Source organism: Salminus brasiliensis, chromosome 12, assembly GCF_030463535.1.
Source record: "Salminus brasiliensis chromosome 12, fSalBra1.hap2, whole genome shotgun sequence".
NCBI lineage: Eukaryota > Metazoa > Chordata > Actinopteri > Characiformes > Bryconidae > Salminus > Salminus brasiliensis.
Window position 1 is genome coordinate 10,932,333 of NC_132889.1, and position 23,195 is coordinate 10,955,527.

The following is a 23,195-nucleotide window of genomic DNA, read 5'->3' on the forward strand; positions in this document are numbered from 1 at the left end:
TAAATCAGTAAACAAATTATGTGGCATAATGGAACAAACACCTCCTCCACATTTCTTTGCTGTAGTAACATTTTAACCTTGTCTTCCAGAAAGATGTGTAATCGCCTGACTCACAGAAACTAAAAGAAATATTTCAGTGATGTTTCCTTGATGTGAGCACGTCTTTCACATCCATTCTCCTACATCTTTTTGATGCTGCCTTTCATTCTGACACTGAAAAATAACTCACTTGCCTACCTCATTTAGGAAGAAATGGTTATATAGTGCCTGAGGACAGCATTGTTCAAACTCAGTTCAGTTCTTTATTGAACAGAGTGACAAACACTCAACACCAACAAACTTATTGGCTACTTTGTAATGTCACATATGGGGGCCAATGCGAAATGCCAAAAAGTGCTACAATCCCAGAAGCTGGAAAGGCTGATTTGCATTGCCAGTCATATAGGAATGCACTGACTGACTGTATTGCATCCTGTTTTCTGCAATTTTCAAGGCTAGATTACTGTAATGCACTTTTGTTAGGTTGTTCCAGCAGGAACCTCAATAAACTTCAGCTGGTGCAAAATGCTGCAGCCAGGGTCCTTACTAATACTAGAACATTTGACATCAGAACATCAGTCCAGTTCTATCAGCACTTCATTGGCTCCCAGTTAAATTCCGTATTAAATACAAAATTCTTCTATTAACAGAACAGAAATTCTTCTATTAAAGCCCTACATGGCCTTGCTCCTGAGTACCTGTGGGATATTACCATCAAGATTACTTAGATCTCAGGGTGCTGACTTCCTAGTAGTTCCTCAGCAGGGGGAACAGCCTTTTCTTATAAAGCCCCCAACTCTGGAATAACCTTCCAGATAATGTTTAAATAGTTCTGATCAGAGGAGGATGGGTCCCCCTTGTGAGTCTTGGTTCCTCCCAAGGTTTCTTCCTCCATCTCTGAGGGAGTTTTTCCTTGCCACTGCTGCCGTTGGCTTGCTCACTGGGGGTCTTTGATCCTTCATGTCTTCTTACGTTATTTTTTTTGTCTCTGGCTTTTACTAATTACTAATTATGTAAAGCTGCTTTGTGACGACAACAGTTATAAAAATAAATCCAAATAAATTTGACCTGACTTGACTTTCAAAAGGTCTGATGCTGAATTTTGTGGTGAGGACATGGGAAGCTTTTCTTCTGATGATCCTTACATTAAGGGTATATGTTTTATGAAGGTTATATGGTTTATTGTTATATGAAAGAAAATGTTTTGAGACATTTTTTTCACAAATTTTACAAAACATAAAGTAATACTTTAATATTACTTAAACTTGAAATAGCAATTTTCCTAGAACAGAAAAATCATTCTGTTCTATCAACAGAATCAAGATCAGTGTAGATCAATGCAGAAATGCTTCAATTTGTAGTATACTGGCAGGAATAGGTAAAGTGTCTTGCACATCCAAGTGTACAGTCAAATTCATTCAAGGATTCAAATCTCCACACATAAATGTTTTATCAAAGGTTATCAAATGGAGAAATGCCAAAGCCTTGTATTCAGTATTGATTCAAAACATGGCAAATGTTAAAAACATAAAATTAAAGTTTAACTAAGAAATACATTTTTAAGTTAAACTACAGCAATATAATTTAGTTTACTGCTTCCTGTGACTATTTAAGAATTGAAAACTTTTGATTGGGAAAAGTCAAGAGATGATGTCTTTAGCAAAATAACCAACTCAGTAGTGACTGTATACTGCAGGCAGCGTGCTGTGAAAAGGTCAGAAATACTGTTAAATAATTATTACATATAAACAAAATGTCCCAGGACAGCCAATTTGAATCTTATGTGTAGGATGTTCATGCAATAATGCAAAACATGTGTGTTATAACAAATGTTATATAATGCAACTTTTTTTGGCTCCTTTTACTACTTTTGTTACTTTTGCTACTTTTGTTCTTCAATGGTCAGAACTCCACAGGACCACCACAGAGCAGTTATTATTTGGGTGGTGGGTCATTCTCAGCACTGCAGTGACACTAAAATGGTAGTGTGTGTTGCACTGGTATGAGTGGATCAAACACAGCACTGCTGCTGGAGTTTTGTAAACACCTGAGCATCACTGCTGGACTAAGAATAGTCCACCAATCAGAAATATCCAGTCAACAGCGTATTGTGGGCAGAATTGTGTGACCACTGAGAAACTGTCTTGCAACAGATGAACTTCTGTATCTGACTTTACAAGATCTACAAGGTGGACCAACTAGGTAGGGGTGTCTAATAAAGGGGATAGTGAGTGGACACCGTGTTTAAAAATTCACTCAAACCAGCAAAACACACACTAACATGCCACCCATCACCATGCAGTGTCACTGAAAATGGCCCACCCCCAAAATAGCACCTGCTCGGCGCCTATGATGTCCTGACCATTGAAGTTAACTGTTCAGACAGATCTTCTCATAATATTTCAAGAGATGACAGTAGGGCAAAGCACTTGTTATTTGATTCACCAGATCTCCTTTGTGCATTGCAATTTTCACTGATAGCAGTACTAGTAGTGATTATGAAATATTTGATAAAAATGCCCGGAATTTTACACAGTGTCAATGTAGTCCATTTGGCAAAGTGAAGTTTTATTTAGCTTACTCATCTTCAATGACATGATCTTCCCTTATGCTATTAAGCCTGTGAAAATATGTGTGATGAGGATAATAATGGAAGCATATGTAAAAATGCATACAGCAAAGTCCACCTGCACCTGCTGGCATTTATAATCTATTGGCCAAAGAAATCAGTAAAACGCCTGTATAAGTGTGTGGGTGTCCGATTTCAGTGTGAAAGAAAGATGAAAGATGTTTGCAGTTTTCTGGTTCAGTAAAAAAAGCTCTATTCGATATCCAAATATTGATTGGACATGTCGATAAATGGAGGTCAGTTTTTCAGGCAAAGCAGAGGCTGGAGTGGAGCCAAATTCTTGTCCTCTAAGCGCCAGACCCCTTGAAACAGTTCTACAAGGACTATTATACAGTACAGTACATTTATCCAGTACACACTGCAGAGTAATGCAAATGAGTTGTGACATTTCTAGATTGTGTACTCTACATTTTAGGAGACAGAGTGCTTGTTAATCATTATCATACCACAGTTACTTCTGGCCTTACAATGTGATTGGCTGAGAGGCATCCATTGAGAGCCATTAGATAACGGCACTCCAAACAAATCTCTGTAATATTCTGTAAGACCATCTAGAAATTAACATCTAGAAATGGCCACCAGCCAATAAAAGAGCCAAGTTTCAAATGACAAAAACTGCAACAACAGCAGGCAGCAACAATAAAATCCAGAAATGCTGGCATCATAATCAATGAAATTTTCTACATGAGCCGTAATGGGTAGAGCACTATTTCTGACAACAGATGCACAATTTTTTTCTGACATTATACTGAGGTTAAGCCAGCCTAGACTAAGACTAATTATATTATCTTTGTTTAAGGTAACTCAGAAAAACAATATTGTGACAGTTGTGAATGAACCCTTTGGAATGACCTACATTTCTGCATTGATTGCTAATAAATGTTGGTCTGAGCATTATTGGTTGCAATTATGGACACGCAATCGAACTAAACTAAACTTCATATCCTTTAATAAGCACACTGAGTAATCATCCACAATAGTGCAGACTCAAAGTGAACCCTTGAATGTAATAACATGAACCTCCCACTCCCAATCTCTACACCAGACTTGGCTATTCTTCTTTGTCAACCATACTTATGCCTGCCTTGTTGCATCACCCAACATTTCTTCAGATTAAGGTCCTGATGATTACTGCACTTCTTACATTCTTCTGTAAAATGTTTTTCCTTCTTCATTGTTCGAGAGGCACTGTTTGAGATAGGGTGCAAAATTGTTTTTGGAGAGCAGCTTCGTTCATCCCTCCATGAACACCATTCTTGTTTAGTGTTAGTGTTGTTTTAGTTTGTTTTTTGCTTTGTAGGAATAGTCCTGATAGTAATATTTTTGTTTCTTATTTGTTAATTTCATTCAATATCAAAATGACTCTATTTAACAGTAGACCAGTACATGACATTACATATCGTAATATTAAAAATATTAATCCAACTTCTCTTTTATTAGGTATTGAAAGTCTTCCTAACCTTAGCCTTTCAGCCACTACTGATGCATTGGTTAATCACTACAATACTGGACTTCATTCTCTATTGGACTCACTTGCTCCATTAAAGACCCACTCTTTTACCCACTAAGCTTCTTGATTTTCACCTCATCTACGTCATCTTAAAACGCCAGGTGGAGCGTCTCTCAATACAATACACAAGGATCTATATCATAATCATCTTTTTTTCTATAAAGACAATCTCCATACAGCTAAATCCCAGTACTATTCCCAATTAATTAGAGCTAGTGATGGAAACTCACAGGCCCTGTTCTCTCTGAGAACCTAGATGAACAGTTTCCTGGAAAATGGATTGGTCATTGTGGGCCAGTTGAATGGCTCCCAAGGCCTCCCGATCTGACCCCCTTAGACTTTTATCTTTGGGGTCATCTGAAGGCAATTGTCTATGCTGTGAAGATACGAGATGTGCAGCACCTGAAACTACCGATACTGGAAGCCTGTGCTAGCATTTCTTCTGCGGTGTTGCTATCAGTGTGTGAAGATTAGGAGAAGAGGGTTGCATTGACAATCCAACACAATGGGCAGCACTTTGAACACATTTTATAAGTGATCAGAAACTTGTAAATAACTCATGAAAGAATAAAGTTAAAACCAAGCACACCATTGTTTTTCTTGTGAAATTCTGAATAAGTTTGATGTGTCACATGACCACATGGCCGACTTCAAAATGGCCACCATGGTCACCACCCATCTTGAAAAGTTTTCCCCCTCCCATATACTAATGTGCCACAAACGGAAAGTTAATATCACCAACCATTCCCATTTTATTTAGGTGTATCCATATAAATGGCCCACCCTGTAGATCTAATACGCCAGCAATTACAGCAATTACTTCCTGCCACTTCCTGTACCATATTTTCCCCAGTTTCTGATCCTCTCGTTCATCCATCTACTACTTTTCAGCTTCCCTCCATCTCTGATATATCCCTTCAGGTAAAGAGTCTAGGTGTTGTCCTTGATAGCACTTTGTCTTTCCAAACCCATATAAATAACATTACTCTGTCTGCAAATTTCTATATTCGTCATATTAACCGTCTCCGTCCCTCTCTCACTTTCTACAGTACTGCCATTTTGGTTCACTCACTGGTCATATTCCGCCTGGACTATTTTAATTCTCGTCAACTGGTTCAGAATGCAGCTGCCCATATCGTCTCTGGAACCCCATCTATTCATCCCATCACCCCAGTTCTTCAACAGCTCAACTGGCTCCCAGTAAAATTTTGCATTGATTACAAACTTATACTGATCACCTTTAAGGCTATCCATCACCTCACACCTTAAAATCTCAACCAGCTCCTTCACATAAACAGACCCAGCCGGATCTTCTTTATTCATTACTTTATCTTACTGTCACTACAGCCCGTTTGACCACCATATAGATCCATGGGATCTAGAGCTGCTCTGCCCCCCATCTTTGGAACTCCCATCCACCGGACATCCGTAATATTGACTCCCTGGATATTTTTAAATCACTTCACAAAACGTATCTGTTTAGGACAGCATACAGTCTGTAGCCTGCTCGCTTGATTTTATGTTATTTTAAAATTGCTTTTCTGTTTTTATTTATGTTGTGTTGTGTTTTTTTGTTTTGATTATCTTTTATGGAAAGGCGCCTATAAATAAAATGTATTTAATATATATATATTTATATATATATATATATATATATATATATATATATATATATATATATACAAATATACAAAATATAGTAATGATTTTTAAACTAAAACAACAATACATAATTCAAATACAAGCATGGTATGGTTCTATTAAATACAAATATGACATTATATTACTTTGCAGAAATCATTAGGTTTTCTCTGAAAGCCTAGAAGGCCACATGAGTTCCCTAACTAGTCAGTTCAAACCAAAACAAAGAATGAAAGACTTTCCATTTTAATGTTCTCTATTATGAGTAAAATTTATTAGCATACCAAATTGGAACTTTCTCTGTGTTAATCTTCTGACTATCCATGTTACTCTTTTCATAGCCACCAGGAATTTGCATTTGCAAGCATTTGTTCAAGTAATAACAATAAAAGGAGAAAGCAGATTCCTCTTGCTCATAGGCATAACTTATAACAAAAATCCACAGCTATAACATATCATGTTTATCTTATATTAAGAAAAGTAAGATTATCTGATGCTGGGCATTATGTATACTTCATTGAAATATAAGCACCATACTGAAAGATTATGTATTTTATTAAACAAATGTTTAAATGAAGGCCATTTTGCCTTATTTTAAATTAAAAGAGCAGTCATATCCAGAGGAACCAGGCCTTGATTAATAATGGCCATTCTGTTGGCACAGTAAGCTAGAGGTAACCATCTGCACAGACTGTGATAGAAAGAGAGAGAGAGAGAGAGAGAGAGAGAGAGAGAGAGTGCATGAGAGGGAAAAGTATGTGCTAGAGGGGTGATTGCCCTTTTGTTTTCATTGCTCCATTTCTCAGCATTAGCGTTCATTAGAATGAATTAGCATCAGTAAGCCGGTGGGAAATGGTTCCAGATTGCACCCACTCTGCCCCAGGGCATCTGCCTTTAGCGGCTTTCTTTCATTTTCACAAAATCATGAGATTCAGTGCTGCGTAAAGATGGATTTCCTAATGTTCTTTTCAAGGATGTGGGAGGTGAAGAAGCAAGACACTTCAGAATAAAGATCAGCTCCCAGGCCATCACAAATGCATACACATGAAAACAAGCCTAATTTCCATGTAGCATGAAATAGCTCTTAAGCTTTTAGATTATCGAAATAGAAATATCTATTTTTTAAAAATAAATCTTTAGTAATCATTTGGGTTCTAAACCCATACAAATTTCAATTCCATGATTGTCAAATAGGCATGTAACTAAACCAATGCTATTTTGGTCTTCTATACTTGTACGTGTACATGCACAGCTTGGCTCTTTGTTCTCAGGATATTTTTAAACCAAAATGAGACCTTGAAGGAACTGATGTGATTTTTGAAGTTACTTTGAGTTTTGCTGAAAGCACACTGAAGCTCCTGGCGAACATCTTACCTCTGTATTTTGAGCTTGATGAGCTCATTTCTGTTTGCATGCTGTAGTGGAATGGCATGTCTTGTCTGGCATGAATATTGACTGTATTATGTGTTTTTGGTCAATTTAGAGCCACAAACCATGGATCTAATTTAGGTATTATCGCAAGGATATTAATAAAAATGACACACGCACCATACAACTGTTGAACAACACAGACACACTAACCCTGTTTCAACAATTTCATTAGTTGAAATAAGATGGAAAAGGTCAGAATGTTGGACCTAAAAAAATACCAAAAGAATAAGCCAGTCTATCTATGTGTGGCAGTTCTCCTTTTAACTGCCTGAATCAAACTGTGCCATCTGTACCGTGATGGTTCGTTTTTAATACACATACTGTACACCCCTAGAAAACATGTTATATATTTGTGCTGGACAACGTGTGCTGAACGTAACATTAAATATGAAAACAATAATATATCTGATGCACTTCTATAGGATTTTGTGCATTTTATTATTGCAAAGATATAATTTAATATAGCTTGCATTTTCTGTGTAGTGAGCATATTTTAGGACAATCACTAGAACAGAATTAAGTCATATTTCCTAGTTACCATTTGGTATACAACCATTCAATGAAATACACTCAAACACAGCTTTAGTACTAAATGTATTACATAATGTAATATAAATTCTCTTTATTTTTAGATTACAAACAATTTTACATTAAAAAACACAAAATTACTGACCAGAGAACTAAATGTGGCCTGCAATTAAAGTGGGTTGCAATTATTCTGTGGTAGATCAATTAAGCACATGTTAAGCCCAATGTCCTGACTGTCCCATTATTCTAATCAGGATTGGTTATTCAAATTGCTTCATAGGATTTTTGCAGAACAAATGTTTCTTTATGGATACGCCACCCAAGTTGTCAAAGATGCCATTTGAATAACAATTAAACATATGTACACAGACCAAAGATTTCTTGGGGCAATATGCAGATATCTAGCTATGCATTCATAATGCACGAAATTCATAATGCCATTCATGATGTCAGTTTTATATTCATAATGCATGACCTCTGAAAGTCCACTGAAGCACCATGTCCTTGCTTCACTTCCCTGGGCTTTCTTACAAGGTCATATGTCTTTCAATATTAACTTTGCAAAAATAGGACTAATTACAATATAAGCTAACATCTAAACATGGCAGCTAAATGCATGTTCAGGTTTATTGTATATATTTATCACATCTGGTTATATATCCACCAGGATGAGTGTTGTTGCTGGTAAAATGCAGCATGTGTATACTGTAATACTGGCAGGCAAACTTCAATAGGGCAATAACATCCAACTGTTTCAGTCACATGACCTTTTTCTTGCAGCTTCCATTTTAATGATGGTCTTCTGTTGTGTTTCAGTGAGAACAATGGGTTTTGAAAAGCAGCAATATGTCCAAACAGTAAAAAAATGTACAAATATCTGTATCTTCACTGTAGTAATTTGTTTTAACACTTCACCAATGTAGTGAATGAAGTCACTCCAGACACTGGAGATTTTGATTTTGGTTGGTTTCCCTCAAATCTTTAAAAAACAATTTCTAATTACTATAAAATGCATTTGGACAAGATTCCACATGCTACAATTTCTTGTCATTGTAAACTGTTAGAGCTACACTGATTCAAAGTTTATAGACATGTGTGTCTAATCAATACTTGAGCACCAGTGATATGTAATTTTATTTAAAAACAGATTATGTAAGTTTTGATTTTGCAGTCACAAGGAAGTACAGTCATATGAGTCATGTTAGATGATGAATAGCTTTATTAAAGTTTATTAATAATAATGCAAAGAGGTCAGATCAGGTCAGGGCCTAGCCCTGGACCTGAGAGAGAGAAGGTCTTTCCCTTCTGCCATGCAGGTCCCTCTCTCCGATTATGTCTGTATGTCTTAAATACAAAATGATCCCCTTCCTAAACAGGCAGTATTTCCTGTGGATATATCCTGAGTATGACCAGCTGACTGAGTGACTCGCTTGGGAACAGGGGCAGACAAGAAGAGTGCCCACTGTAAACATGACGTAAAGCAATCTGTGGAACTACTGTTTGGGGTTGAAGGTCATATTCAAAAAAATGTGGTTCCAACTTTTTTTGCTCTGCTGATTCTGTCCACTTTTATTTATATAAACAAGGAAAGCTTTAGAGAACCTCGTTAAGAATACATTAAAGTATTATGTGGCAAAATTGTTTTTTAATTTAAGTAATTGTTACAGGCCTGCTGCTAATTAGTAATTTACCTCCTCCAACACACCTGAAGGCCTCAAACATCACTAGATCATGTTTATCCCATGTTACACATCACTAGATATATGATATCTAATGAGAGAGGAACAGAAAATGAGGTAGGAGAAAAACATCATGGCATCATGCCAAATGCATAGAAGTTTTGTAAGTAAATAAGGAGGTTATGTTCTCTGAAGAGCAAAAATCACATGGTCTATGAGCAGCTGTGCTCTGATTAATTTTATTCTTCCACACTTACTTCCCGAATGCACCAGAATCTGTTTTGCACCACTAGGGTGCACTCATCAAGAGAGGCCACTTTACTCTATAATGAGGGCCAACAGGGCGCATGGGAATTTGACATAACAGAAATGCAATGAGACAACTGTTTTTATCTTTAGAATAGCAGATGGGGGGTCGATAGCTAGTGTGGTCAGGCAGTGCTGAATAACTTCATTTTTCATGCTTTTATCTCAAATGTTTAAGCAGCCACAGTCCACAGGTTACCAACTAACCCAGAATAGTATGGGCACAGTCATTTGCTTCACACCAATCAACTTTCCTCAAAGATCCAAACACAAAGAGCTGTGAGATTTGCTGCAAGATTGGATTTCCCCCCTTCTATATGCTCTCCAACTGATAGCAGCCTGATGCAAATACCCATCCATACACATAGTTGTGGTAAGAAGTTTCCATATAGTCATCATGTACATGAATGTCAATGTTTAACAACTTCCAGTTCATGGCAGGCCTGTGACTAGAAGGCCCTTGGGTGGTTCCTGACCATCCAAAAAAAAATCTTCTCAGCTGAGGGTGTCGGTGTGGGTGTTCTTCAAGACCTTGTGGCTACACCTCCCAATAGCTTGTTCTTAAGTACAGTTGTTTGAACCAATTATTTAGGAATTCCTATATATGCTTCTCAGATCTGCACTAAGCTATTTGTACTTTCTCATTGTACTGCGTCAATCAAATTAATACTGTCAAACATGTGGCTACAGAGAAGCTACCATCTGTAGTCAATCACGACCACTTAGGTTAAGAGACCTTGGTCTTAGCACCACAGAAAACTTGTGCACCAGATTTTAATAAAGTATGTTGTATACTCATTCTGTAGTTCAAAAACAGTATAACAAAATCGCTATTGACCCAATACTGTCATGATACTTGTAAATGTTTGACCACAGCCATATGTTTAGAGGGGTATCTGTATCAGGTTAATCATCAATCTCAAATCTTATTTGCATCTACAGGAAATGTTTGGTGGAACAGATTGCTGGTAAAGGGAGATCTAAAGGTTCCTAAATGTAAGGGTTCATTTACTTTTTCTAGGCTGCACTGTGGATGTTCAGTCAGTGTTCTCAATAAAAGTGTGATTGGTTTAGTCTATAAGTATGACTGGGGTAAGGATTAGACCCATTTATTAGTAATTAATGCAGAAAATCCAAGGGGTAAACTTATTTCCTCTTCCAACTGTATGTATTTAATTGTGCTATGGCAGTTATATTTGAATTAGTTTGAACAAATCTATTATGCAATGAATATATAAACTATCTGAACTGCATAGAAATCTTACTGCATAGAAATTCTACTCACAAAGGCTCAAATCCCCCTTACAATAAGTTAATTTTGTTCAACCAAGCTGTTTTAATGAGGTGTGACAAATATGACATTTCTGTATTGATTTCCAATATTGTTGGACAAAGTGTTCCTTTAAGCGCCTGTTTGTGTGTATGTCTTTCACATTTAGAGTCTTTTAATGCTCTGCCTGCACCCTTGAGCTGAAGTATGCAAGTGCTCCACGAGGACAGAACTGGCACCACAGAAACAGACAGCTGGGTAGAACAGGTCTATAATAGCATCCTGAGGGCCTGAGATAAACTAGCAGATTGAACCCCCCATTACACATAGCTCTGTGCCTCTTACCAAGAAACCAAAATGTTGGATACATTTGCCATTGCTTTTTAAAAAATTACTTTCCATTTCTCCCTTCTTCCAAGGCTGTTTTTACAAATAACATGCATTATTCAAGGCTCTGTGAGACTGAGTTTGTGAGAGATGATTTTTGCAGTAATGTAGAGCAGTAATTGTCCCACGTCATTGATGGGCTATTTTGCAAAATTTCCTGAGTGAAGAAAAAACAACCAGTGACGCTCTTACCCGAATGTTGTCAAAAGATGCTTTGTTGGTGACATCATACAGTAGGAGTAGAGCTGAAGAAAAGGGGAAGGAGAAGAAAACAGGAAAAAAAAGAAATGAAAAAAGAAATAGAGTGAGAGAGAGAGAGAGAGGGAGAGAGAGAGAGAGAGAGAGAGAGAGAGAGAGAGAAGAAAGAAGAAAAGAGACTTGGTTAGTTTGTCCCCTCTAGGAGTCCCTTCCTAAGAGAGTCTTCTAATGAAAGTAAAAAAAAATATCTACTGGTTCTATAAACAATTTGCATTAAAGTTTCAATTTGCAATCCTATATGTGTGAGTGGCTTTCTTATATATTTCTCTTCAAGCCAGGATTTTCATAAAGCTGAATAATTGCATTTTTCGCTCATTGTCACCTCGGCTGACTAACTGGCTGCTCGACTTAATTCGTTGAAACACCACCTCGGGTCTTTATCAGCGCCTGTCAGCAAGAAACTTGAGGGCTAAGCTAATGAACTTTGGGTAAAGCCAACAGAACAGCAGGGTGTAGATTCTCATACACATGAACTTGAACTGAGAAGCGCTGAGTAGCTGTATATTTCCATCATTTCCATCCAGTCATATACACACCCTTAAAAATAATGTCAAAAAGGGTTCTTTTAGGAACAATGTTATGGATGAACATTTTGACTCCCTGATTCAATGGTTAAATTGATGGTTCTTTCAGGAATTGAGATGTGCTATATCACGAATAACTGAAATGTGACTGCTGTTGTCAAATCAATTTCGATGTATATATATATATTAAGCTCCCCAGACACAAAGTTTTTCCCCCTGCGTGTTTAAAGGGGTCATAACTTTAGGCTGGGATTCATAGATTGAGAAGAGGTAAAAAGACGAGGCAGACACACTGTGGTACAATAAACAAATTCATACCTTAAAACAAACTATACGGAAGCTGTAGATTTTCCTCTCTGTCTGGAAGGACAGCTTTTCAGAAGGACAGCCTTTCAGAGCTATCATCTGAGAAACATATAGCTAATATTAGTAGGACAGTCTGTATGCAGCTTAGGAACTCCTTATCTCTACAGGATGCAGAAAAGCTAGTACGAAAAGCGAGTTGTCAAACACACTCTGAAACCGCTCAACATTCTCAAAATCCTCTCAGAACTAACTCTCTCTAAGTCTCTTTACCTTCTCTGAGTAAATGGTCATCCAGCCCGACCTGCTAAAAGATTGCCCGCTGAGGTTCCCTCTACCTGCGCCAGACCAGCTGCCTCCTACCAGTCCAATCAACAGGCTCCGTCCCTCCCACCACCCATGCTAGACCAGTGGCACACCCTCCTACTACTGCTACATGTCTAATGACCATGTTAAAACCTAAATGGACTCTTAACTATCTGCCACTATTAATATTACTACTATTAACTATCATTACTCTGACCATCACTGCCATGACTATATTAGGTTCTACTACACTATGATTAATATATTATGATTATGATCAGAGCAGTTTAACAGTATAGATGGTTTGGTAACTTTTATCAATAATTGTTCTGGTTCTGACCAGAGGAGGATGGGTCCTCCTTGTGAGTCTTGGTTCCTCCCAAGGTTTCTTCCTCCAGCTCCGAGGGTGTTTTTAGTACTTAGTATTCTACCATGTAACAGTAAATGCATCCCTTTTGCTTAGGGCATGTACACACAGCTCTTAAATTAGCAGTCATAAAGCTTTTGATCAAGAAACCAAATCTTGACCCAAATGTGCTGCCTAATTACAGACCTATTTCTAAACTAACAATTATATCCTAGAGAAAGCTGTGGCCCAACATCTTTGCTCATGCTTTCATAAGAACCACATATATGTCACGCCCGCGCCGCTGCGCCCGCCCCAGGGGCGGTCCCGGGACGCAGCTTACAGGCGATCATGAACAATCATGTCATGTTTAGTCAAGTGAAGGACTTTTATGTTAAAAGGGACTTTTGGGTTGACACCCCTCGTCGCCATTTTGGTTTCTGGTTGTTTGTCATGTGACTATTCTTTGTTTGGTTAATGTGTTACACCTGTGGGCTGGTGTATTTAAGTAGGGCTAGTGCCAGCTGCTGGTTGCTGAGAATTACTCTTAGCGCACTGTATGCACCCAGGTTATTGAGTTTCACGGTAGAGACTCAGGATTCACTGGTCTAGTCTGTAGAGTCCATCCTTGTACAGAGGGCTCTTTCAACATAGCTAGCTTAGCAGGGAAAGCTAACTAGCTAGGCAGTTCTCGTCTCAAGGTCCATTAGGGAGCTACTGCAGGTCTGCGGCGATCTCTCGCCAAGCTTCATAGGTTCAGCGAGCTTGGGTCCAGGAGCTCCGGGAGTGAGCGACTCTCCAGCTTGTTTCAGCAGTTAGCTCTCCTCATCGTCGGACCGTCGTCTAGGTTTGGCGGCTGACTCCTCACGCCCTAAAGTCTTGTAAGTTCAACGCGCCTGACTAGCGCTACTTTGTCTTAGTTCATGGTTTTCCCAAGCTCGGCTTGGAAGTTTGTTTCGGAGTAGCGGTATTGGCTCGGCCCCGGCAGCTAGCACAGCCCTAGTGCCTTGCCAGCCCCAGGTGTGTTCTTTTGTTTTGCCCAGTATTGTTTGTCACGGTTTTGTTAAGTTCTTCCTTATCCCTTGTAATCGTTACTGCATTTCTGTTTTGTTTATGGTTTATTATCAATAAACTCTCTCGCCTTGGTCCATCCCCTGCGAGTGTTCTCCCGTCATTGTCAGACCGAGTGGATCATGACAATATGATAAATTCCAAAGATCTTCCATTGTTATGCAGATGATGCACAACTGTACATATCAGACAAACCTGATGACACACCTGGATTAAAGAAAATCAAGGACTGTGTAAAACATGTGAAATGCTGGATGTTACAGACTTGATGTTAGTCTTAATTTGACTGATTTCTGTTTTTCCTAGTGTCAGCAGTTACTGTGATTTCAAGATGTCATTTGATGTAATGAACACTAATGTTGCCTACCTCTAAGGTATTACTTGCAATTAGGAATGGTTCTTGTGCTTATATTCCCCTGTTAATTAGCCTGTCGTTTACAAATATCAGCGTTAGGGCCAGCACACGCTGGTGTTGCAGTAAAAGCACCAACAAATGTAATTGAATTCATATAAAATCAAGCAACTACAGGGGGGGAAAAGTATTTAGTCAGTCACCAATTGTGCAAGTTCTCCCACTTAAAAAATGAGAGGCCTGTAATTGACATCATAGGTAGACCTCAACTATGAGAGACAAAATGAGGGAAATCCTATGATGTCAATTACAGGCCTCTCTCACCTTTTTAAGTGGGAGCACTTGCACAATTGGTGACTGACTAAATACTTTTTTCCCCACTGTATATGTAGGATTTTGGCTGATAATAGGTTTATTGTGATATGCTACACTGACTTGTAATAGAAAGATTAGTGCCTGTATCGTTGCTTCTGTGGGCTTGTTTGCCTGTTTATCTTAACTTTAATTACTTGGCATTCTCTGTGTACAGTTTGTGTAACAGTAAGTTAACTACTGCCTTTTTGTGGTCTCATTCTGGGTTGTTAATGCAGTAATGGCAACATGCTGAGTTGTGCACTGTGGTGCTGAACTGAGCAGCCTAATGTTAGGTTTCTATAATAATGAAAGGTTTAAAGGTTTTAATGTGCATGATAAATCATTCAAGAACATTTTATTTTGGAGTGGACTGGTATATCAAGACTGATATAGCAAACATAATGGATTTGACCCCAGACAACCTCAACACAAGCTAAGAAATCAAGCATTCCAGATCAAAAAGCTATTGACTGTGCAACCTGGGAAATCTTCACACATTTAAATAATATAAATAAAATGTCAAGTATCAAAGTACAAAGCTGCCAAACCAATGCTTAAGGAGAGTGAAGAGGAGGGCTTGCTGCTACAAGTGATGGGGGAAGGTGACAGAAGAGTAATTGAAACTACTCCTGATGGGATTCTTTGTACTGCTCTTATCTATTCATTTCAGCATTCGTATGTGTGAGGATGCAGCTGTGATGAGCAGCAAGCCTGGGTGGGCAGGCTTGTTTCTGGTAGTACTTGGGTGTGAATGAATGTGTTCATATTCTGCATGCATAATTTCTTCCAAACTCTCCAATATGAACTGTCATTTTCTCAGAAATATAATGAATTATTACAAAGAGCACATACAAACATTCCTGCTCTAAATATCCAGCTAGTTCTGTATCAGGAATTTGACCTAACCTAATTGCTACTCTAAGGTTGGCATGCTGCTAACTGCACTTTGTAACACTGTTGAAACCGGCAGCACAATGCTCATGCGAATTGTTCAATGGTGTGTAATCTGAGTCTTATACGTGCAAAATCCTCTAATATCACTCTACCGCATTCGTCCACCTGCTTCTTCTTTCTCTCAGTTCCTTTAGAAATGCTTGAATAAAGTGTATCCTTTAGTGGTGTGAATTACACTTCCTGACTATAAGTGGAGCCCAGGAGCAAGAAACACTGTCACATTACGCTGCTTTAATTGCTATTCTTCAAGAAGCCCTCAAAACATTGTTTTTCTGTAGGAAGTATAACATTTCAATAACTGAAGTATTTGGAGTGCGCTGCTTTAATTGCTATTCTTCAAGAAGAGGTAACTGTGAGTAAAATAATATAAGAGCAGAGAAAAGCTGACAGAATGAGCTGATAAGGAGAAGAAAACAAAGACAAGACACAGTGGTAAGTCCAAATATGAGGTTTCAAAGTGAGAGGTAACAATTGATCTGAAGAGTCTGATCTACAAATCAGGGTCACAGTGAAAAGTGTTTGATCTAGGGCTGCAACAATTAGTTGACATTGTCTATAACATTAGTATGCACTGTGTCTATGTTGCACCATGGTCCTGGAGGAACGTTGTTTCGTTTCACTGTGTACTCTGTATATAGTTGAAAAAACCCACTTGACTTGACTAATAAGAATGGACAATGACAAATCATGCTATTATTACTGCTTGCACATACCATGGTCACAGTGTATTTGTTAAAAACAATACTTTTTTTTTTTTTAGAATCTATTGCTCCAATTTTGAGATTTTAGGTCCATTTTGTCACTTGAACAGAAACTGTACAGAACCATCAATCTGCATTAGATCAATACCATGTCGAGTTTGACTAGCTATTACATAGCTCACATGTAAAAATACTGTAGTAGTAACAAAGGATTGTCTCACTACAATGTTATGAATAGAACTTCAACACATCTAGCATGACATAGCACCATGTTTTGTTTAACCACCCAATGTGTCTTAAAGCATACCATGCAGTTTACCATTCATTAAATTTGTAAGTGTAATACTTAATTATGTAAATTATATAACATTAAAAAATGGCAGATCCAGAAGACTGATGGCAGAACAGAGTAGTCACATAGCAAATGAAGTGTATTTTCATTAGGCATGCAGCTCTTTGAAAGGTTTTCTTGTAATGCTGGATATTAGGATTAACAAGTGTGTTATCAAGGTTCTAAAAGAGCGGTTTAGTTATGTCTTAAGTGGGGATGAGATGAGGAAAAGAGCGGTGCTTTTTCCTGTCTCGACATTCACGACTAAGGTGCAAAGCACCTAACTTCCAAACACATCACTCTGGGTGTGTGCTCACTGCCAGGGATGGGAAATTTAAACTTCTTTTGCTGTGTAATAAAGAATGTTGGCAGATTTCTTTGCACTACAGCCCCACTCCTCAACATCCAAACCTGACTGCCAGGGAGCGAGCTAGCAACATTATGTAGCATGTTGACTTTAAAATAACTATATAAAATCATTATGATGCTCCACTGACTTGGGCTTGATATGGCGGCTGAGTCATAATAGTGTAAAATCCTGCTATATTACTTTTACGGTGACAGTCCACAGGCTTCTTTCACTTTCAATGCCAGCTCTGTATAACTCGTAAAATTGTAAAATGCATGTGTGCCATCAGGGAGGAGCTCAAAGCATGATTTGTCTTCACTGCAGTAAATTACACTCCTCCTGAAGCCCATGAGCAAAAAATAGCAATTCTCACATAATATTGCTTTAACTGTGATAAACAGCTTAGATTATAAAAATAACCCTGTCTGTACTGCCCACTTACCAAAAGCTATTCAGACAACTCCTCTTCTCGCTCTACTCTCACCGTTGGCTTGCTCACTGGGGGTCTTTGATCCTTCATGTCCTACGTTATTTCTTCTTTTTGTCTCTGCCTTTTATTAAGTACTAATTACTAATTATGTAAAGCTGCTTTGTGACGACAACAGTTGTAAAAAGTGCTATTCAAATAAATCTGACTTGACTATTTTGCATAGTTAGATTGACTAGCCCAACAAATGCATTTTTTGCTGAGTGATTTGACATGGCAATATTGCCACAGTGCTTTACTGTAACAAATGCAAACCGTGTTTGCCTGTTTTAATCATATTAAATTTCAGCACAGCAGTTACCATCACTCCTGGCTGAATGTAACTTTACCTCCTAAATTCAAAATCACACAGAGTTAAAGTGTGACAGAAAACTGCAGTGACTACAGCACTGAAAATCACTTTGATGAATGAAACACACAGTCCTGATCACAGCCTCTTGAGTTGGCAAACATTCTCAAGCAATTGTACAGTTTTGACATTTTTACTACTAGTGTCACTACCCATCTGGGGCAGGAAGACAAAGGACTGACAATTACATGCGACTGAGTATCTTTCACCTGTCTACTGTTTAGTAAAATCATTTTATATGTGAATATACTGTAAGGTTATGTTTGCAGAAAGTATTAGCGATGTTACAATAGTGCATTGTAATGTATTGTGTAGAATGTTACACAGGTGGCGTACTTGTTGTACTGAGGCACACACAGAATTTAGAGGGGCACAGCTGTACGTCTCCAGTTTCCAAATACTACTATGACTATTTGTATAATAATAATAATAATACTGACTACATCAAAACAACAAGATATGATATGGATATTTTGTGGATCATTACATCCCTAGAGAATATTAATGTTCATGATTTTATGAAATAGTTATAGATTTTTGCATATATTTATCCACGTGAAGAGGTGCAGGAAGCAAAATAAAATAAATAAATAAATAAATTAGCCATTTCTGTTTGTACTAACCACTGTGGTGCTCTATATGCTGGAGAGCTTCTTCCTTGATAAACCACATTCTATTTTTATCTATTTTAATGGCTATGGTTTGGCTCCACAGACCCTGCCAGGCTAGAGCTGTCCCACTGCCCACTGCTGTACTCTCTAAGAGAACATCCTCACCATCTTCATTCATCACAGCCTGTCTGTTGCTTGCAGTGTCATGGGGCCAAACATACCACCAGCACTGGTGAAGCATTTCTGTTGTTATTTGTGTGAGAGAAAGAGGCGTCATTAGGCTATGTGATAGAAAGAGTCTCAGCTTGGAGATAAAGGAAGAGAAAGCCTATCGCAATGGCTCTCTGTCTAAGCATTCATTGCTGCAATCTTTCTTGCAAGCGAAGACTTCAATAGGACTGATGGGAAAGCAATAAAATAGGCCTCTCTAACCAGGGCCTACATTTCCATTCATTTTATTAGCAGTGTGTGAACAGTGATGCCTGAACATACTTAAAGTATGAGGAATTGCAGATGTTCATTGAGATAAGGATGTTTTTCTATGAAAATACTCGTTTTAATTTTTATATTTAATGTGTAAAAATTATATCCCATGAAAAACTTAACTTATGTTAACATTTTTAACATATTTAACCATAATGATATTTGATCTTTATTTTAACAATATTGAGAGATGGAAGTAATACAGCTAAATAAAACAAATTAAGAAATGTTTTCTTATGTAGTTACTGGAAAAGCAATTGCCTTGTAAGAAAAAAGTGGGAAAAAATCCACATTTATTACTACTTAAAATGCCTAAAATTAGAATCAATTGTAGCACATCAGCTGCAAATCCAGAACATCATTAGAGATGATTTTGGAGGAGACCTCAGCCTTATTTAAACCTCAGCCATTTAGTTTGGTTTGCTTTTAATTGTTGAAGTCACATCACATGTGCAAACTACAGGATCAGGGTCATCAGGAGGGCCCACAGCATTATCAGGAACTGTACACACCCTCATGCACATGCACCCATTATTTAAGCCCACTACATATATCGCTGCTACCATTTTACAATACTGCTTACTTTTATACTTGAACAATGCACTTTACACGTGCACATCCATACTGTGCTCTTTTACTTTCCTTTACTTTCTTTACTTAGTGTTTTTGCAAGATCAATATCTATATTTAACAGATATGTGACAACAGCATTAATAAGTAAATTAAGATTAAAAAGCGGAAATATGTTTTCTGGTAGGGCATGAACTGGTTAAATGAATAAGTACCACTATATTATACTTTATTTACTGTGCTTTAATATATAAAAACAGCTCTTGAACATGCTCTCTTTAGTTTTAACTGCCTCAAAACAGATAAAAGCCTTCACCTTGCTGGTCCTAGAGCAAGTATTCTTTTCAACTCAGCTGAGACAAAATGTGTCCCTGGTGAACAGACCAAGCATTTTTCTTCTCCTTCCCTTCATTTTTATTTTCTGTGAATTACTGAGAAAACTTCAGCCTTTTCCACCTCCTCCCTTTTATATGTCCAGCTGTCAGGGCAGGGGAGCTTTATGCAATCTTCAAAAAAAAAGCCAGGAAACAGAAGAACACACACATATATAAGTGTATGTGGCCAGGTGTGTTTGACATGTAAAGGCTGAATGTGTATAAAAAAAAAAGCAGGGAACCTGGGAGGTAAACAATCTTTAACTTTTCTCTGACTGCAGATTCCAGCAATCAAAGAGAAAGAGAGAAAACGTAAGGTTGTGGAGTTTGAAGCAAAGGCATAAGTTTTTGTCCCATGGTGATCCTTTGCTTTCTCTAGCTCCGTTTAGCACTGTAAAAGCCAGCTTTTACAAAGCTCTGACATTCTTTACTAACCAGGGCAAAGACTGCAATAAAGCACTGTGCCCTTTTAAACCTTTAGTGAGCCTTTTCTTAAGGTCATCTGTAATCGTGTTTAAAGTCAGATAGCTGATTTTGGTTTCCAGGCAGTACACTCAGCTCCATTAGGGTGGCTTAAACTGACAATCTTCCGAGAGACAAAAGGGCATTTTAAATTTAAGTCCATCATTTAATTCTGGCCTGGGTTTTATAACTGCCCAGATGTGACCCAAGTCCGAAAGAACAGGTGCCAAATATGCCACTGTCACTTCAATCCTCTCCTCCCATGACAGTTTTCTGAAACCAATTAGGTTCTACTCTATGGTGGCACAGACCAAAATTGCTTGTCCACATTCCATAGCAGGGCTGATCACAGTTGTAATTGAGCCTAAATGCCATCCTTTAATATTACTTCAACTCACACAATGAAAGGCCAGATTCACAGCAAGCTGTTCCACATAGCATCTAAGGGTCAATGAAACTTCCACACAGAACCTTTAAATGTCATTTAGAGCATGCAGTTTCCTTTCTGGAACTTTTTTTTCTCAGACTAGAACTACTTATGAACTACTAATACACCTTTAAAATAAATGCTATTTAACTTAAGAAAAAAAGAGAGTTTTGCATGGTGGAAATATCAGCGAAAGCTTGAATCCAAAAGGCGTCTGGCAGACTTAAGCATAACTGATCTTAACAGAGCATATCAATCCATCTTCACTGTATAAGAATCAATGGGACTATGGTGGCCATTGTATATCCTGCTGTTGTCCCTGAGAGAGTCTCAAGTACCGAACCCTAAAAGTTTTTTTTTTTTTATACATCTGTTTCTCTTCTCTTTTCTGCATCTACCCTGGTCTTGTCTTTGTCACCATCTCTAGCCATGTACGTTTTGTTGCTTTTTTTAACAGTCCTTATTATACTAACCACTTCGTCTTAGTCTGTAGTGCTACCCTTTCCACACTACTCCTACGTGTTTCTTGTTTGTTTTCATTGTATTTATAGCCCTGTCATGGCTAAGTTGCTTACCAGCTGTTTGTGGTTTCTTTCGTTTGTGTGTTTCTATTATTATCCCTTTGTAGCCTTTTGTTTCCAACTACTTTTTCCCAGTGCTTTAAAGGGCCTGTCTCTTACTTATGATTGAGGTGACCTTACATATACATAAGCCACTTGGCTTTATATGACAAAAACGTAATTTATTCCAAGAACATAATTCCTTTTTACAAAACCTTTTTCCAACCTCTTATTATTCCTTAAAGTTAAACAGATCATTTCTGCCTTTAAGACAGATGTAAGGTTATTGAGCTCTGCTGAGCTTTGTGCCTTATTCAAAAAACACTTCAGATAACTGCTATGTGACTGGGTGAAGCTAGACTGTGGTAGGCTAAATAAATAGATAAGATGTAGTAAGTTTGTTCTTGTGACAAAATAGATTTTTTAACAGTATATTTTCGATATAAGGATTGTATAGACTGGGGACAAACTTTGACAATTTTTACACAAAGCTTGACACAGCCTGGACAGCCTGCAAGCTTGTGCCACAAAATCAAGACCCAGATCCAGATCACGGAGGAGAGGCGGAGGATTGGTAGGCAAAAGCAGCAACTTTTTTTAAGATACAGCCAGTGTTCTCAAGGTGCATTTAACTGTCAAACGATGTTGTTTTAGCGGCAGCTTTAAAAAGATCTGCTGGGCTGTGGTATGAACATTGTGATGAATATGTCTGTGTGTGTGTGTGTGTGCATGTGGTAATATCTCACCATGGGCATCACGATAGTAGGCGTGAGTAACACTGCGAAAGCGCTCCTGTCCTGCAGTGTCCCAGATCTGAAAGGAGAGAGGGAAAGATGAGAGGGTGTTTAGCTTTCATCTTCCATTAAGTATTAACTGTTTTCCATATTGCACTCTCTCAGGCCCTTTTTAAAGGTTCACCTGAAGTTCTTCCTCAAGTGAGTACAGCCTACAGGGGGACGCTATGAATTCTGTTTCGAAGTGGCCACTGGAGACCTGCATTATACAGTCTGCTTTACATTCAAATTTTAAGAGGTTCTAAATCCAGTACCTCTTCATTGGGTTCAAAACGCAAATGCTCTTGGAATGCATGGCCTGTGTATAGAAGGCAGTAATAATGTGGTTTAAAAATTATTCAGTCCTTCCTACCCTTATCCTCTCTTGTTCGTTCATTCTGTGTCTGGTGTGTCTGTTAAACAAGACTTATGTGACCCAAGAACATAATTCCTTTTTACTTGGTCATTTTCCAATCTCTTGAAAATGAGGAAATGAGACTGAGGCATTTCAACAATGGTGCTGAGTACAGAAAAGTATTAGCTACCACCAATTAGCATTACTTAATCTGGGTGCAGTTAGATGATGCAGGCTCAAGAAGCTTTACAATATTATGTATCTTTAATTAAGGATTAGTAAAAGAAGCAGAGAATTAAGAAAATAAGAAGCATCTGATTGTATGTGCATGCACATATGCCTGTTTGTGTGTATTCATTCCCATGTGCATCACCTCTCATAAGTCCAATTAACCCTTTTTTTAGAACACATCTCTCACATCTGTATAAACACACACACACACACACAATGAACACTAGCTCAAGATGTTTAAAAA

The 23,195-nt window shown here is 38.0% G+C and overlaps 1 protein-coding gene across 2 annotated transcripts in view; it reads right to left on the reverse strand.

Annotated features, from left to right (window-relative positions):
• The window catches only part of LOC140573640 (ras-related protein Rab-26), an 86,136-nt gene that overhangs the window by 23,424 nt on the left and 39,517 nt on the right, over positions 1–23,195 (reverse strand). For both annotated transcript variants that reach the window (XM_072693098.1, XM_072693099.1), the window contains exons 4-5: positions 22,339–22,405; positions 11,613–11,665 (exon numbers count right to left, since the gene is read on the reverse strand). In XM_072693098.1, the coding sequence (XP_072549199.1) occupies positions 11,613–11,665; positions 22,339–22,405 (120 nt within the window). The remainder of the gene's footprint in view (positions 1–11,612; positions 11,666–22,338; positions 22,406–23,195) is intronic.